This window comes from Loxodonta africana, chromosome 23, assembly GCF_030014295.1.
Source record: "Loxodonta africana isolate mLoxAfr1 chromosome 23, mLoxAfr1.hap2, whole genome shotgun sequence".
NCBI classification, from domain to species: Eukaryota; Metazoa; Chordata; class Mammalia; order Proboscidea; family Elephantidae; genus Loxodonta; species Loxodonta africana.
In genome coordinates, this window is record NC_087364.1 from 75653590 (window position 1) to 75669407 (window position 15818).

At 48.7% G+C, this 15818-nt stretch overlaps 1 protein-coding gene across 3 annotated transcripts in view; it reads left to right on the top strand.

Annotated features, from left to right (window-relative positions):
* The first annotated feature begins 288 nt into the window (after positions 1 to 288).
* MFSD1 (major facilitator superfamily domain containing 1) overlaps positions 289 to 15818 on the top strand; it is a 31389-nt gene continuing 15859 nt past the window's right edge. For all 3 annotated transcript variants that reach the window (XM_064275652.1, XM_064275653.1, XM_064275654.1), the window contains exons 1-7: positions 289 to 466; positions 4182 to 4234; positions 5113 to 5225; positions 7661 to 7703; positions 8013 to 8080; positions 9923 to 10031; positions 13550 to 13652. In XM_064275652.1, the coding sequence (XP_064131722.1) occupies positions 304 to 466; positions 4182 to 4234; positions 5113 to 5225; positions 7661 to 7703; positions 8013 to 8080; positions 9923 to 10031; positions 13550 to 13652 (652 nt within the window). In that variant the 5' untranslated portion in view covers positions 289 to 303. The remainder of the gene's footprint in view (positions 467 to 4181; positions 4235 to 5112; positions 5226 to 7660; positions 7704 to 8012; positions 8081 to 9922; positions 10032 to 13549; positions 13653 to 15818) is intronic.

Genomic DNA, 15818 nt, shown 5'->3' on the forward strand with positions numbered 1-15818 from the left:
TCAGCAGGGTGGACGGGTGCGGGGTCTGAATCGGGGTGTCAGCAGGGTGGACGGGTGCGGGGTCTGACACGCGGTTCCTGTCAGCAGGGAGGCGAAGCGGCCGGATGGAGAGTCCGGAAGTTTGAGGCACCGCGCGGCCCGCCTCCCTCGCGAGCGTGCCGTTACGCCATCACGGCCGCTCACGTGAGCGTGCCCTGCGTCTGCGTCACGTGTCGGCTGCGGTCACCTGACCGCGGCCGGTGCTGGCTGTGGCCGCCGTCTGCCCGCCGTCTGCCCGGGTCCCGCCGCCGTCTCCGGCGCCGGATGGAGGACGAGGACGAGGAGGCGCGGGCGCTGCTGGCGGGTGGTCCCGACGAGGCCGGCGGAGCGGTCCCCGCGGCCGCCAGGGCGCTGCCGGCCCTCTGCGACCCCAGCCGCTTGGCGCACCGGCTCCTAGTGCTGTCGCTGATGTGCTTCCTGGGCTTCGGTGAGCCGGGGGGCTGATAGCCGGGGGGCTGATAGCCGGGGGGCTGATAGCCGAGGGCGCCGCCTTCTCTCGGGCAGACGGAGAGCCCGGGGTCCGCCCCGCGCCCGCTGGTGCCGCGGGGCCTCCTCTCCTCCGTCTGCGCCACCTCGGCCCGGGGGACTGCGCCCGGCGAGCCTCCCTCTGCGCCACCTCGGGCCCGGGGGCCTGCGCCCGGCGAGCCTCCCTCTGCGCCACCTCGGGCCCGGGGGCCTGCGCCCGGCGAGCCTCCCCCTGCGCCACCTGGGCCCGGGGACTGCGCCCGGCGAGCCTCCCCCTGCGCCACCTCGGGCCCGGAGGACTGCGCCCGGCGAGCCTCCCTCTGCGCCACCTCGGGCCCGGGGGACTGCGCCCGGCGAGCCTCCCTCTGCGCCACCTCGGGCCCGGAGGACTGCGCCCGGCGAGCCTCCCTCTGCGCCACCTCGGGCCCGGAGGACTGCGCCCGGCGAGCCTCCCTCTGCGCCACCTCGGGCCCGGGGGACTGCGCCCGGCGAGCCTCCCTCTGCGCCACCTCGGGCCCGGGGGACTGCGCCCGGCGAGCCTCCCCCTGCGCCACCTGGGCCCGGGGACTGCGCCCGGCGAGCCTCCCCCTGCGCCACCTCGGGCCCGGAGGACTGCGCCCGGCGAGCCTCCCTCTGCGCCACCTCGGGCCCGGAGGACTGCGCCCGGCGAGCCTCCCCCTGCGCCACCTGGGCCCGGGGACTGCGCCCGGCGAGCCTCCCTCTGCGCCACCTCGGCCCCGGGGACTGCGCCCGGCGATCCTCCCTCTGCGCCACCTGGGCCCCCGAGGACTGCGCCCGGCGAGCCTCCCTCAGCGCCACCTCGGCCCTGGGGACTGCGCCCGGCGAGCCTCCCTCTGCGCCACCTCGGGCCCGGGCATTGACCTGGGCGAGCCTCCCTCTGCGCCACCTCGGCCCGGGGGACTGAGCTGGGCGAGCCTCCCTCTGCGCCACCTCGGCCCCCGGGGACTGCGCCCGGCGAGCCTCCCTCTGCGCCACCTCGGGCCCGGGCATTGACCTGGACGAGCCTCCCTCTGCGCCACCTGGGCCCGGGGACTGCACCCGGCGAGCCTCCCTCTGCGCCACCTCGGGCCCGGGCATTGACCTGGACGAGCCTCCCTCTGCGCCACCTCGGCCCGGGGACTGTGCCCGGCGAGCCTCCCTCTGCGCCACCTCGGCCCCCGGGGACTGAGCCCGGCGAGCCTCCCTCTGCGCCACCTCGGCCCCGGGGACTGAGCCCGGCGAGCCTCCCTCTGCGCCACCTCGGCCCCCGGGGACTGCGCCCGGCGAGCCTCCCTCTGCGCCACCTCGGCCCCGGGGACTGCGCCCGGCGAGCCTCCCTCTGCGCCACCTCGGGCCCGGGGGACTGCGCCCGGCGAGCCTCCCTCTGCCCCACCTGGGCCCCCGGGGACTGCGCCCGGCGAGCCTCCCTCTGCGCCACCTCGGGCCCGGGCATTGACCTGGACGAGCCTCCCTCTGCGCCACCTCGGCCCAGGGACTGCGCCCGGCGAGCCTCCCTCTGCGCCACCTCGGCCCCGGGGACTGAGCCCGGCGAGCCTCCCTCTGCGCCACCTCGGCCCCGGGGACTGAGCCCGGCGAACCTCCCTCTGCGCCACCTTGGCCCCCGGGGACTGCGCCCGGCGAGCCTCGCTCTGCGCCACCTCGGCCCCGGGGACTGAGCCCGGCGAGCCTCCCTCTGCGCCACCTCGGGCCCGGGGGACTGCGCCCGGCGAGCCTCCCTCTGCACCACCTCGGCCCGGGGACTGCGCCCGGCGAGTCTCCCTCGGCGCCAACTCGGCCCCGGGGACTGAGCCCGGCGAGCCTCCCTCTGCGCCACCTGGGGCCCGGGCATTGACCTGGGCGAGCCTCCCTCTGCGCCACCTCGGCCTGGGGGACTGAGCTGGGCAAGCCTCCCTCTGCGCCACCTCGGCCCCCGGGGACTGCGCCCGGCGAGTCTCCCTCTGCCACCTTGGCCCCGGGAGCCGCAGAGAAGGATCAGGCCCAGACCTCCACAGCTTCTGTTAGGGCAGTTTTTGCTGGGGAGGAATCTAGGAACTGAGAACACAATGCCCCTACTCTTCTTCAAAAAACAAAACCAAACCAAGCCCAGAACCGTCGAGTCGATTCCGACTCATAGCGATCCTATAGGACAGAGTAGAACTGCTCCATAGAGTTTCCAAGGAGTGCCTGGTGAATTCGAACTGCCTGCCCACCCTTTGATTAGCACTTAATCACTACACCACCAGGGTTTCCACTCCTCTTCCAAGGGAACAAAAAAAAAGCCCTAGTCTTTAAAAAAAAAAAAAAAATGTAAATGATTTCGTTGGCAGTCTTTTATGTTTCTCACCCTACTCGGGAAGATGTGTGAATGCGGCTTGCTGGTTGCTTCAGAGAGCTTCTCTTGCCCTTCCGCTCTGAAGCAACCACTCTGGCTTGGGGTACATGATAAGCTTGGCGGTGGGAGGTTGACTTACGAAATCCGATCGTTCTGAGAGCAGTTTCTGAAATAATTTCTACAGCATCTTCCTGTGTTCCAGTTTTTTATACATTCAGCAACTACCGCGATGTCAGTATTAGTTTGGTGCGAAGGGAATCGTGTTTTCCAGGGGGGGCAGTTGGGACCTGTGCAATAAGCAGTTTTAAGGACACAGGTGGACAACTTTTGTGGTATCACTGGGATGTATAAGTAGGTATGAGGGATGCTTTGGCTTCTTAATAATTCTTTCTGTGTTTTCTTTTTTAGAAGAGCTTTAAAGCAAGTAGTGGATGTCTTTTACAAGCTAGTAAAGCTGGAGCCAGAAGTTGCTGAATTTAGAAACAAACAAAAAGACAAGAATAGCACCACCAAAGCACTTAAACAGATTGTCCCTATTCAATCATAAAAAACAGACCGTTTTTCGTAATTTCTGGTTACCTGCTTGGGTTTCAGAGCCAGATTCCTATCTATTTAATGACAGTTGTCTTTCCTTTGAACCGGTAGTTTCTGATAATGCGTTTTTGAATAGAGTTAGTGGAGGAATGGAGGCGGTATTATCTTGTAGCCTACCGGAGAACCTGTCAGTTATATTACTTTTAAAATAAATTTGAGTGCATGATGTCAACCCTCTCGCAACTTCTCTCCGTTCTCGTCCTAATATACATTATTATGTTTTATTTTGATCTTTTAGTATTCTCAGTTTAATTTTCATCATTTTTGTGTTCATTGAATTACTTGATCTTGGGTGTTCTTTTTTGTAGAGTTGTAAGTCTTGTTTCAAGTTCTGGTTTAGTTAGAATAGCTAGAGTCCATTCCTCTGCTCTTATGTATCAAACTCACGAGGAAACTGCCGAAGATGTTTGTAAAATTCCTAGCGTGTGTACTGGTAGCTCTTAAATGAGGAAGATGTAACAGCTTGATGAAGATACTAAAGAACAGTAGGGTGTGAAGTGTAAAACTAAAATGGAAGAACAGTTAATTACTAACTTCTTAATTCAGGTTCCCAATATTTACTGTATCTGCACGCTAAGAATTTGATAATGATTTGGCATGTTTAACTTAGAAAATCCTAACGGATAAGGGCTCATGTGAGTCCTCGAGCCCTTAGTGTAAGCATTTAAAGTCACCGTTTGAGTAGTCATCAGAACTGGACATTTTTATAAGGACAGTGTTATTATATGATATTTGCTCTTCCCTTTTCTAGGTAGCTATTTTTGCTACGATAATCCTGCTGCCCTTCAGACTCAGATCCAACGGGTAAGTTAATATTTCGCCTGTATTTCTTTTGTTTACGTTGGAGCAGACTTAACCATTGAGCTTTCAGGCTGCCTGGCCTGAAAACATTGTCCACTGACTCCACTTTAACATCTGAGTTGGAGTGAGTGGCCACAAAGGATTAAGTAATAGCACGTGTGACTTTGAACTGTTTCCCTCCTTAGGTGCGTAATTACGTACTGTTTCCACAGTATTGCCCAGCAGTATTAGCAGATTTTTGTTTGCATTTCACTGTCCCATTGCTTGGTCACCAGAATGAAAAGTAATTTGATGGGATAGCTCTTGACTTCTAAATATGTGGTTGTCATTATTTGTTTTTTAAAGTGTGGATATTGATTGCAGAAGACTGTCCTGTCAGTAGTATTTCTGTGGTTGTGCATTGTAAAAAATGTATTTAATATTTACACTCATGGGTTTTTAAATAGTCTTTTTTCTTTGTATAGTTTTTTACACTTGCACAGGGAGAAATTTGTAGGTTGGCCCTTTGCATTCTAGAATGGGAAGGAAACGGGGGAGGTGTTGGTGGGGGATAAGGATGGCGTAAGATTATCCGTTTCTATGTGGGAGGAGCCCCCATTACAGGTAGCAGAGAGGGAATGAGAATGTAGACGATACAGGCAGGTGTCGTGGGGGATCTGTCACAGGGCACCTGAGCCTGGGATCATGAGGCCCTTGAAACAACATGTCAACGTAGCTTTCATGAGCTTCTCAGAGCAGTTAGTGACTTACAAACGGCTAAGAAACCCCTGCTCTGCACAGAAAGAATTAATGCAGCCGCTTCTTAGTTTAGATTGCTGTGCTTTGATTTGTAAGTTGATGAATGTGTTTGCAAACAGTGGTTTTATCTTCTTTTTGTGCAGGATATGCAGGTGAATACCACGAAGTTCATGCTGCTCTATGCCTGGTATTCTTGGCCCAATGTAGTTCTGTGTTTCTTTGGTGGCTTTTTGATAGACCGAGTATTTGGAATACGGTAAGCGTGAGAAAAATCTTACTTATGGGTAAAAACTGATTATTAGGAAAGTACAGAACTAAGTTAAGGTTATTTCTAGAAAGAACTGAATAAACTTCTCTATCGATAGTAGTGCTAATCTGTGTTCTTGCTTTTTTTCCCCATGATCTTTATCTCTCTCTGGAGTTGGCTTTTGAAAGTTGGTTGGCATCTCCTAAAGTAGTTTACTTGAGGTAAGGACTAGTAAATAATGTGGATGGAAGAACGTAACTCAGTTTTCTGGAGGTAGATTGTACCCACACTGGGGGTCAGACAAAGCAGGGTCTGAATCTCATTACTGCCACTTGCTCCACCTTCAAGCTGTATGACTTCCTGAGCTTCAGTTATCTCATGGTAAAATACAGAAGATAATTCCTGCCTGTTATGGTGGTTATGAGGAGTTAATGAGAGATGAATGTAAAGTACCTGGCATGTAGGTAGTGCGTGCCTCCCTAGCTTCAGTGAGGTTTTCTGCCTCTCTTTGGGCATTGACCTTTTTTGACCACTCCCGTTAGATGCTGAGGAAGGAATAACATTGCAAACTTTGTCATTTTTCATCCTTGCAGTTCTGTGTGTGTTGTTAGTGCAGACAGTGAGAGGGATATAGACTGGGAATATTTTCGGTAGACAGAGACCAAGATGATGAAGGGTCTTCAGACCGTGCCAGGTGGGTAAGGATTGAAGAACCTGTCAGTGCTTAGACTTGGGGCTTAACTTGAAAATGTTTTGAAGAGTTAGAGCATGAAGGAAGAATTCAGTTTCTTTTGGCTCGGTTCCAAGGTATAGAATTAGCTTGAAACTTCGGGGGAACAGATGCCACTTAGTGTGATGAAGACTGTGCTCGATCACATCGACAGGAGGTGATGTGAATTACCTAGGGATCATAGTGGCTTTCCCAGGGCTGAAGAACATCCATTGGAATGTGGTGTGGCCATCTCACAAAGATCTTGAGAGAGATTTGAGTTTCAGAAGCAGGGTTTACTCAGATGACATTTTAGAAGTCTTTTTATGCTGGCATTTTATTACTCTAAAAAACCGAACCAAACCTGTTGACATCAAGTCGATTCCGACTCCTAGCGACCCAATAGGACAGAGTAGAACTGCCCTATAGAGTTTCCAAGGAGCAGTGGGTGGATTCGAACTGCCAGCCTTTTGCTTAGCAGCTGAGCTCTTAACCACTGCGCCACCAGGGCTCCCACATTATTGATCAATTAGATGTTGATTGTAGTATGTTAGGTTAGGTGTATCTGTAGCTGTATTAACATGGTTGATTTTTGTTCTTTTAAAAATAGCTTTTCACTGTCAAGAATTATAACCATTTAAAATTATCTAATTTGGAATTTTTAGAATCAACCCTAAACTATTAATAAAAGTTTTACAAAGATTTTCCATATTTTACAGTTTTGACCCTCAGAACTTTTTTTCCCTAATTTATATTGTGCTTTAAGTGAAAGTTTACAAATCAAGTCAGTCTCTCATACAAAAATTTATGTACATCTTGCTATATGCTCCTAATTGCTCTGCCCCTAATGAGACAGTATACCCCTTCTCTCCACTCTATGTTTTCATGTCTGTTTGGCCAGCTTCTGACTCCCTCTGCCCTCTCATCTCCTCTCCACACAGGAGATGCCCACATAGTCTCATGTGTCTGCTTGATCCAAGAAGCTCATTCTTCACCAGTATCATTTTCTGTCCCGTTGTCCAGTCCAATCCGTGTCTGAAGAGTTGGCTTTGGGAATGGTTCCTGTCTTGGAGTAACAGAAGGTCCAGGGACCATAACCTCTGGGGTCCTTCTAGTCTCAGTCAGACCATTAGGTCTGGCCTTTTTATGAGAATTTGGGGTCTGCATCTCACTGCCCTCCTGCTCCATCAGGATTTCTCTGTTGAGTTTCCTGTCCTGGCAGTCATCAGTTGTGGCCAGGCACCATCTAGTTCTTCTGGTCTCAGGCTGATGTAGTCTCTGGTTTATGTGGCCCTTTCTGTCTCTTGGGCTCATAATTACCCTGTGTCTTTGGTGTTCTTCATTCTTCTTTGCTCCAGGTGGGTTGAGACCAATTGATGGATCTTAGATGGCTGCTTGCTAGCGTTTAAGACCTTGGGAATTTCTTAAAGATTATTTGATAAATCTTGTTTAAGAGATGACAGTGGACTAATTTAGCATATGCATTACTGAAGACTAGAATCCCTGCAGGAAGTCTAGACTTCTGTAGGTCAGCATTCATTTGTGCAGGTCAGGGAAGTTGCTGACATCCGAAGCAGACCAGCACTTCATTTTTCTTTCCTTGGAGGAAACGCAGAGGGTGGTAAAAAGCATCAAGGTGAATATTACTGAAGGACTTGGTAATTGAATTAACGGCAATGTAGTCTTAACTCATACCCGTTTTCTTTGTGTGTGTGTGTCTCTCTCTCTCTGACAGATGGGGCACCATTATTTTTAGCTGCTTTGTTTGCATTGGACAGGTAAGGAAGGCCAAACTGTTCATGGATTGTGTGACAGTGGCTTTTGAATTCTTGTCTCCTTCCACCAGCAAAGATGTGTTTAATGAATACCTGATGTAATTAAGCAGGGCCCACAAATGGCCGTGTGGTATAATGCATAATTCTCTTTTAAGCCTCAAGACAGGTTAACAGTAATGCTTTGATTTCATAGACTTACTAAGGAAGAATATTAAAATTAATGTAGAGGGTGTGATTCGTCATGAGTTATTATTGTTTCTCTTTAATACCTGGAATGTACTTTTTCATTGACAGCAGAATTCTGCCTTTTAGGTGGTTTTTGCTCTGGGTGGAATATTTAATGCCTTTTGGCTGATGGAATTTGGAAGGTTTATATTTGGGTAAGTTCTGCATAATTTTATTTGTCCTAACGTATTACTGTTTTAGAGTTTATCAATACATTAAGGATTTAGAAAAAAAATTGTTCTGGAGAATTACTTCAAATCCTTGAAATCTCGCCACATCTGCATAAGCCACATACTCTCAGTTGTCTTAATTTTCTTTTAAAATAAGCAAAAATTTTGAGTGGTTGTAGTTAACTCTGTGTGGAGTTTGAATATTCAGTAATTCTCCAGAAATGTGATATTTTTCCTAGAAGTTTTTGCTTGCTCTGTTGTATTGAAGAATATGATTTAAACCTCACTTAAAAGCGTGTGGACTGTCAGGTCCTGAGTTGGTAATTCATGGACATTTCACTGTTCCTTAGTAGGTGATGTGCAGGTCTATTTTGGAACCTGTTCAGGAGGCTCGCATGAGCAGAGTACCCAAAGGCTGGTTGCTCTCCGTGGGTGTCAGCATCTGCTCAGTTAGCCCATTCTGAGTTCAGCCTTGGGCTTCCTGCCCTGAGGGGTGCAGACAGCAGAACTTATTCAGGCTCCAGCTTAAAAGCATAGCTTATTCACGCTTTCCGCGGGGCCCAGGGACACGTGGGCATATGTGACATACCCCAAGAGAGCGCTAAGTAAGAGAGAAGGGAACAAAATGTATATGAAAATTTGAAAGGAATTCAGGGAGGGAAATGTGGTCACTAATGGCCTCACGGTGGAAGTAGCCTTGGTAGAAGTCTACAGGATTCAGGTTAGTAGGAGAGCAGGAAAATATTTCGAACTAAGTGGTAAAGAGGGTTCAGAGGTAGGATATGGAGGAAGGGAAGATCCTGTCTGGAAGCTTGGAGGGGCAGTGGTGAGTACAGGAGACTAACTGAAGGAAAGTTAAAACCCAGGAGGTAAGAGAACGTTGAGCATGGAAGGTGAATTGGGGGGTGATTGATGGAGAGCTTATGTATTAGCCTGAAGAGTGTAAATTTGTGTGTTCACAGAGCAGGCCAGACTCCCTGTATTGGCTGTTGGCAGCTACTGTAAGTGCACCACCAGCTGCCAGTGAGTCAATCCTGCCTCCTGGCGACCCGGGTGGCACAAATAGTTACATGCTCAACGACTAATGGAAAGGTTGGCGCTTTGAACCCACCCAGAGGCTCGTTGGAAGAAAGGTCACAGCCTCGAAAGCCCTGTGGAGCAGATCTGCTCTGCAGACGTGGGGTCGCCATGACAGTCATTATTTCAGCGTATTGAAGTTCCCCAAAACGCGTGTAAGATAACCATTCACTGTGCTCATGGGCTTTGTGGGGCAGCTGTTTGGACAGGCATGCATGGGTGTCTTGTCAGTGCCCCGTGATGTCTGGGGCTTCAGCTGGAAAGACTCACTGAAGGCTGGGACTGGCATCATCTAAAGGCTTGTAGATGCACGTGTCTGGCGCCTGGACTTCGGTGATTTGAAGACGAGGGCAGCTGCCTGGAGCACCTGAACGTGCGCTTGGCTTTCTCATAGCGTGGCGAACTCAGGGTAGCTGGTCGTGTTACAGGGTGGCTCAGGGCTCCAAGTGCCAGTGTTGGAGTGAAAGGCACGTGCCCTTTTATACCTGTGAAATCACAGCATCCCTCCCACCATATCAGCTAGTTGACGCAGTCACAGCCCACCTAGTTTCAGGGGGAGGGGACCTAGGGCCCACGCGTTGATAAGAGGATTAGTAAAAAATTTCGGGACCATGTTTTAACACTTTGTATTATCTTAATTTTGTTTTTATTACCTTAATTATACTTTTTTTTTTTTTAAAGCTACGACTTTTCCTTTAACTGTGGTATTTGTTTAAAAGCTGTGACTTTTCCTTTCCTGTTCATTTTTAGAACTGGCGGGGAGTCCTTAGCAGTGGCCCAGAACACCTACGCTGTGAGTTGGTTTAAAGGCAAAGAATTAAACCTGGTGTTTGGACTCCAGCTTAGCATGGCCAGAATTGTAAGTATGCTGATAAAAGTAATGAAGCTAAATAGGGAGCAAGAGATCGAATCTTGTAGTTATCCCTTAAAAATCACAGCATGGCGTGTGTGTGGTGGGGGGCGGGAGTGGTAAATTAAGTATTTTAGGAAATAAGGTGTCGATTTTTTCTGTTTCTCTCTAGAATAGAGTGTAGCATTTACCTTACTTTAAGGCAGTTCTAACCTTATTCCAGGTAGGGGACAGTCTAATGGCTAACAGAATGCCTGTTGGTTCTGAGAATCTGTGCTTTGGACAGGATTCTGTAGGTTTTGTTGCCTAATTTCTTATCTGTTTTCAGCATCTCTGCAGAGTCCTCACATGTGGTCACTCAGGCTCTGCTCCTACATCGCCTGATTGGGAGATGCTTGTTCTGTGATGAGGCAGCCCATCGACTTTTGCTTTAGCTGTGGCTTTCTGAAGCTCAGCCTCGTACAGAGGTGAAATGTACCTTGATGTGGCTGCTAATGATTGCTCCCAGCTTTGCCCTCTGCAGTTACGTTGCCCTTCTCCCTGTGACAGCGCTTTACCTATTTGAAGACTGCTGTTTAAGTTCTTGCTCGTTTCCTGTAGCTGTTAAGCCATGTGTCGTGGTTTCCTGCCTCTTCACCACGGAGCTCAGGCCTCTCTGGACATACCTCCATAAGCCAGTACTCCTCCTAGCGTTTGGAGCCTAGAAATGGTCATGGTTCCAGGTTGGGTCTGATCAGGGGGCACCCAGGGAGACAACAGCATGCTGTTATTAATGTAACCTGTAAGGTGGTTTGGCAGCCCTAAATTCTGTTAGTTTTTTCCTCGTAAAGTCCCATGAGTAGAGATTTTTTGTTTTTCATCTTTGCCCTTAAAAATCAAGATTTCATGCTGTGTTGCTGGCATTGACTTCGGAGGAAGATGCCAGGCAGACTTTAGCAGCTGGAAGGGGCGAGGAAACAGATCCTTCCCTGAAGCCTCCAGAAAGAACGCAGCTTTGCCGACTGCTTGATTTTAGCCTAGTGAGACCTGGGTCAGACTTGTGAACTGTAGAACTGTGAGATAATAAGCTTGTTTTAAACCACTGAGTCTGTGGTGCTTCATTACAGCAACAAGCAGAAACATACGATCGTGAAGTCCTGCGTATCCACCACCCAACTCTCAGATTCTAACGTTTGATGCTCGGTGCCCCAGATTCTCACTTAACACTGTAGCAAATATCCTTGTTTAAAAAAATATTTTTTTCAAAGACTAATAAATGACAACCGTAATTCCTTTTTAAAAAAATTTAGTGTAGTAAAATATATATAACAAGACATTTTCCATTTTAACTGTCTTTACGTGTAAATCGAGTGATGTAGTTCTATTCGCCATGTTGTACAACCGTGACCACTACCCATTTGCCAGTGTTTGTCATCTCCCTAAACAAAATGGGTCCTCCTTAACCAGTAACTGCCCACTGCCCCCTCCCCTGCCCCTGGTAACCCCTGATAAACTCGCCTCTCAATGGATTTGCCTAGTCTAGATACTTCACAAAAGTGGGATCATAGAATATCTGTCCTTTAGTGTCTGATGTATTTCACTCTATAATGTTCTCAAGATTCCTCCACGTTGTAGCAGGTATGAGAACTTCATTTCACTTTGTGGCCGAGTAATATTTCATTGTATGTATGTATGTACCACATTTTATTTGTCTATTCATCTGTCGACGGACACTTGGGTTTATTTTTCTCCCTGTGTTTCGGCTGTTATGAATATAACAGTGCAGTGAACATTGGTGAGTCCCACCTTTGGGTATGTACCTAGGAGTGGAATTCCTGGGTCATGTGATAATTCTACGTTTTAAGTTTTTGAGGAACCGCCAAACTGTGTTCCACAGCAGCTGCATCATTTTACGTTCCCACCAGCAGTGGCTGAGGGGTTCCAGTTTCTCCGTATTCTTGCCAACAGTTGTTACTTTCTGTTTTTCTGGTAACAGCCACCGTCGTGGGGATGCAATGGTATCTCATTGCTCTGTCGATTGGTGTTTCCCTGGCCAGTGACGTTGGGCGTGTGCTCATCGACCGCCTGTCATCCTAGGAGAAATAGCTGTTCGAGCTCTTGGTGCAACCCTTTTTATACTTGTTTTTTTCTTCCCTAAGAGCATGTTAGAAACATATTCATGCTATTTACTGGTCTTTGAAGGCTTCATTTTTAGTGGCAGTATACTGTGTTTTTCTAAACTTAGGTTTTTCTTTTTTTTTAATTTTTCACTATTATGAATAGTGCTGTAGTAAGACGCTTTTTCTGCAAAACTTGTCTGCATTTCTGATTGTTTCCTTAGGCTAAAAGCTGCTAGATGAAATTACTGAGTCAGAGAATTTGTTAGGGTTTGTTGAGACACATTTCCACATTATCCTTCTAGCAAACTTTGTCTCTCCATCTGTGGGCTATGAGAGGATCAACTCCCAGTTTTGTATTCTCCTTCCCTGATTTATTTTTCTTGCTTTTTAATACACTTCTGACTGTTTAGTATATTACGTGTTTTACTTTCTTTACCCCAGTGAAATGTGAACTCTATGTGAGCTAGAAATGTTTCTGATTTGTTCTTTATTGTATTCCCAATGCCTAGAACAGTGACAGGCCTGTAATAACCAAACTAAGCCCCATTGCTGTGGAGTTGATTCCAACTCATAGAGCCCTACAGGACAGCGTAGAACTGCCTCATAGGGTTTCCAAGGCTGTAATCTTTGCAGAAGCAGACTGCCACATCTTTCTCCCGTAGAGCAGGTGGTGGGTTCAAACAACCACCGACCTTCCAGTTAGCAGCTGAGCACTTAACCACTGTGCTACTATTACATTCCCAATACCTAGAACAGAGACCAGCATGTAATTGCTGGATGAATATAGAAGTGAATGAGGATATTATCTACTGTGACTTACACCATGCCATTTAGATGGAGGAGGAATTCCTTGCAGGTCTCCATACCAGGAGAAACTGCTTTTTCTGAGTTACTTGTGTATTTTTGTCTTAGGTACCCTGTGAGTTTGGTAACTCACTGTGTCCTTTTTGCTATGGCTCTAACCCACCCATTGCCGTCGAGTCGATTCGGACTCATTGGCTCTAGGACATTCTAAAGCTATGCTATTTTGCCTACTAGCATTTTCTGTAAATTGACATCTTTGTGTAGTAACCTTTATCTGTGGCTTTATCTTAGTTTGCTACTTTTTTCTTTAAAAAAAAAAAACCCGTTGCTCTTGAGTCGATTCTGACCCACAGCAACACTGTAGGACAGAGTAGAACTGCCCCATAGGTTTCCAAGGAGCGGCTGGTGGATTCGAACTGCCAACCTTTTGGTTAGCAGCCAAGCTCTTAACCACTGCTCCACCAGGGCTCCTTTTTCCTTATAGTGGTTTAAAAACAAAAAAATGATATGCTATTCAAGGGGGATCCTATTATACATATTTTTCTAAGTCACCTGAGATCCATTTTTTGAACAAAGCAAGGTATACGTAATTGAGTGTTCTGTTGACTTCTTCCTCTCTGTTAGGGAAGTACGGTCAACATGAACCTCATGGGATGGCTGTATTCCAAGGTGGAAGCTTCGCTGGGCTCTGCCGGTCACACAACCCTTGGAGTCACACTTATGATCGGTGAGTGAGCCCTGATGGCCCACGTCTCCTGTCTCCTGAAAGCTTGTCGCCGGAAGCGTGCTGGCAGAGTGGGAAGGACTCTGCTGGAATCGATGCTGGACTACTTCACTTACAGCTTTGCCTACACGGTTCACCAGTTCTTTGACTTAACTAGAAAGAACAGATCGTTTGCCCTGTCTGTATTTTAATTTTCACTTCCTTAAAATTGCAGATCTTACTCTGCCTGTCTACTTCAGCATTGTTGTGATGAGCAGGTGAAATAGTGTATGTGAGTACTCATTGAAAGCGCTCTGGGAGTTTAGAAATGTAAATTAATGATCTGTAGCAGAAGGTGGAATTGTTTTCTTTTGGTCAGTTTCACTCAGTAGGTATATAGGGCTTAGGGTTTGTAGAAGTCAGAGGTGATGGGACATGGTCGAATGCCCGCTAATTTGGGCGTCAGGAGCCTGGCTTCTAGTCTGGCTCTAACTGGCTCTGTGATCTTGGACAAGGAAGTGGACTTTACTGAGTCTTAGGTTTCTCTTGTGTAAAGTGGAGGGTACTTGGCCAGAGACTGGACTGATACCTTCTGTCCCTAAGTTCCCTTAGCCAAGGCTCCATTGTTACTCGCTGCTGGGTAGGTGACTGAGCAATGTGTGCGGCCCTCTAGATTCACCAGCCGTGCTTTTTCTCTGAGCAGTGTACTTGTCTGTCAGTCTCTGGTGTGTAAACAGCTTCCTGCAGGGCCCTAGAAAGACCTGGAGTGGTGGGGTGAAAGCTGTGTGCCCAGGATTTGCATATCCTTTGTTCCCTGTGGAGCCCTGGTGGTTCAGTGGTTAAGAGCTATGGCTGCTAGAAAAAAGGTCTGCTGACCAAAAACGGTCTGCTGACGGAAAAAGGTCTGCTGACCAAAAAAGGCCTGCTGACCAAAAAAGACCTCCTCACCAAAAAATCTGCTAACCACGAAAGGTTGGCAGTTGGAATCTGCCAGTCCTTCCTTGGAAACCCTGTGGGGCAGTTCTACTCTGTCCTCTAGGGCCACTATGAGTCGAAATTGACTTGACGACAATGAGTTTGGTTTGGTTGTTCCCTTGGTGGCACAGTGGTTAAAGCACTCGGCTACTAACCAAAAAGGTCAGAGGTTTTAACCCATCAGCTGCTCCGAGGGAGAAAGATGTGGCAGTCTGCTATAAAGATTTACAGCCTTGGAAACACCGTGGGGTAACTCTATTCTGTCCTATAGGATCTCTGTGAGTCAGAATCGACTTGACGGCAGTGGGTTTGGTTTTGTTCCCTATAATCCCTTGATACAGCCTGGTAGAAAGGAAACAGTGGAGAAGTAATCCTAAAAAGGCAGACCTGTACCTAAAGACTCTTTCTTTCTTCCTCCTTCCTCTCTAATCCTTTACCTTACTTAAAACCTTCCTCACTCTCAAATGCTTCCCAGTGTTCTGTCCAGTTCCACACACAATGGAGAACTTTAGTATTTTAGAGCCAGAGGAAGACCTGGGCAAATCAAAGTCTCTTATTTTCTAAATGGGAACGTTGAAGTCCCGAAAGGCTAAGTTCTGTGTCCAAGATCATTCCCCTCGTTGGTGCCAGGACTAGAACCCATGTCTCCTGACTCTCATTTCAGTGGTTTTTCATCTGGACCATGTTACGCCAGCCACTTAAAGCTCCATTTATAGTCTTCCCTTAAAAATTCTTGAGAAGGGTAAATTTGTTCACTCCTGTGATTCACTTGAGTGGTATGAGGTCAGCATTAGTGAGTAATGCTGAATACTCAGAGGAAGGAGAGGCGGAGAGCCGTGCCACGCGAGGATGGGCCCTTTGGGCCGCAGAGGATAGGCGCCAGGGTTGTAGTCTTAGACGTGAAGCAGGAGGAGGATGGGGCGGTTACAGACTCAGCCTCCTGTTTCACCTTTTCCCTGGCCTCCTTGGATGATTGGTGCTTAGAAATGCTGTTGACTGAAACGAGGACTAAGTTCTTAGCGTGTCATCAGCTTCCCCCAGTCCGTGTTGTGTTACAGGACTGGACTGGTTTGTTCTTGTCTTTTTCCTTCATTTTCCAGCCTTCTTATAGTGATAGTGTCTGCCATCTGAGTGCTTCAGTCCCGTGGGCGTTACTGTGTGTGTCTTCAGACACCATCCCTTCCCATGGCTCAGTTTTCTGCATTTGTCACATGC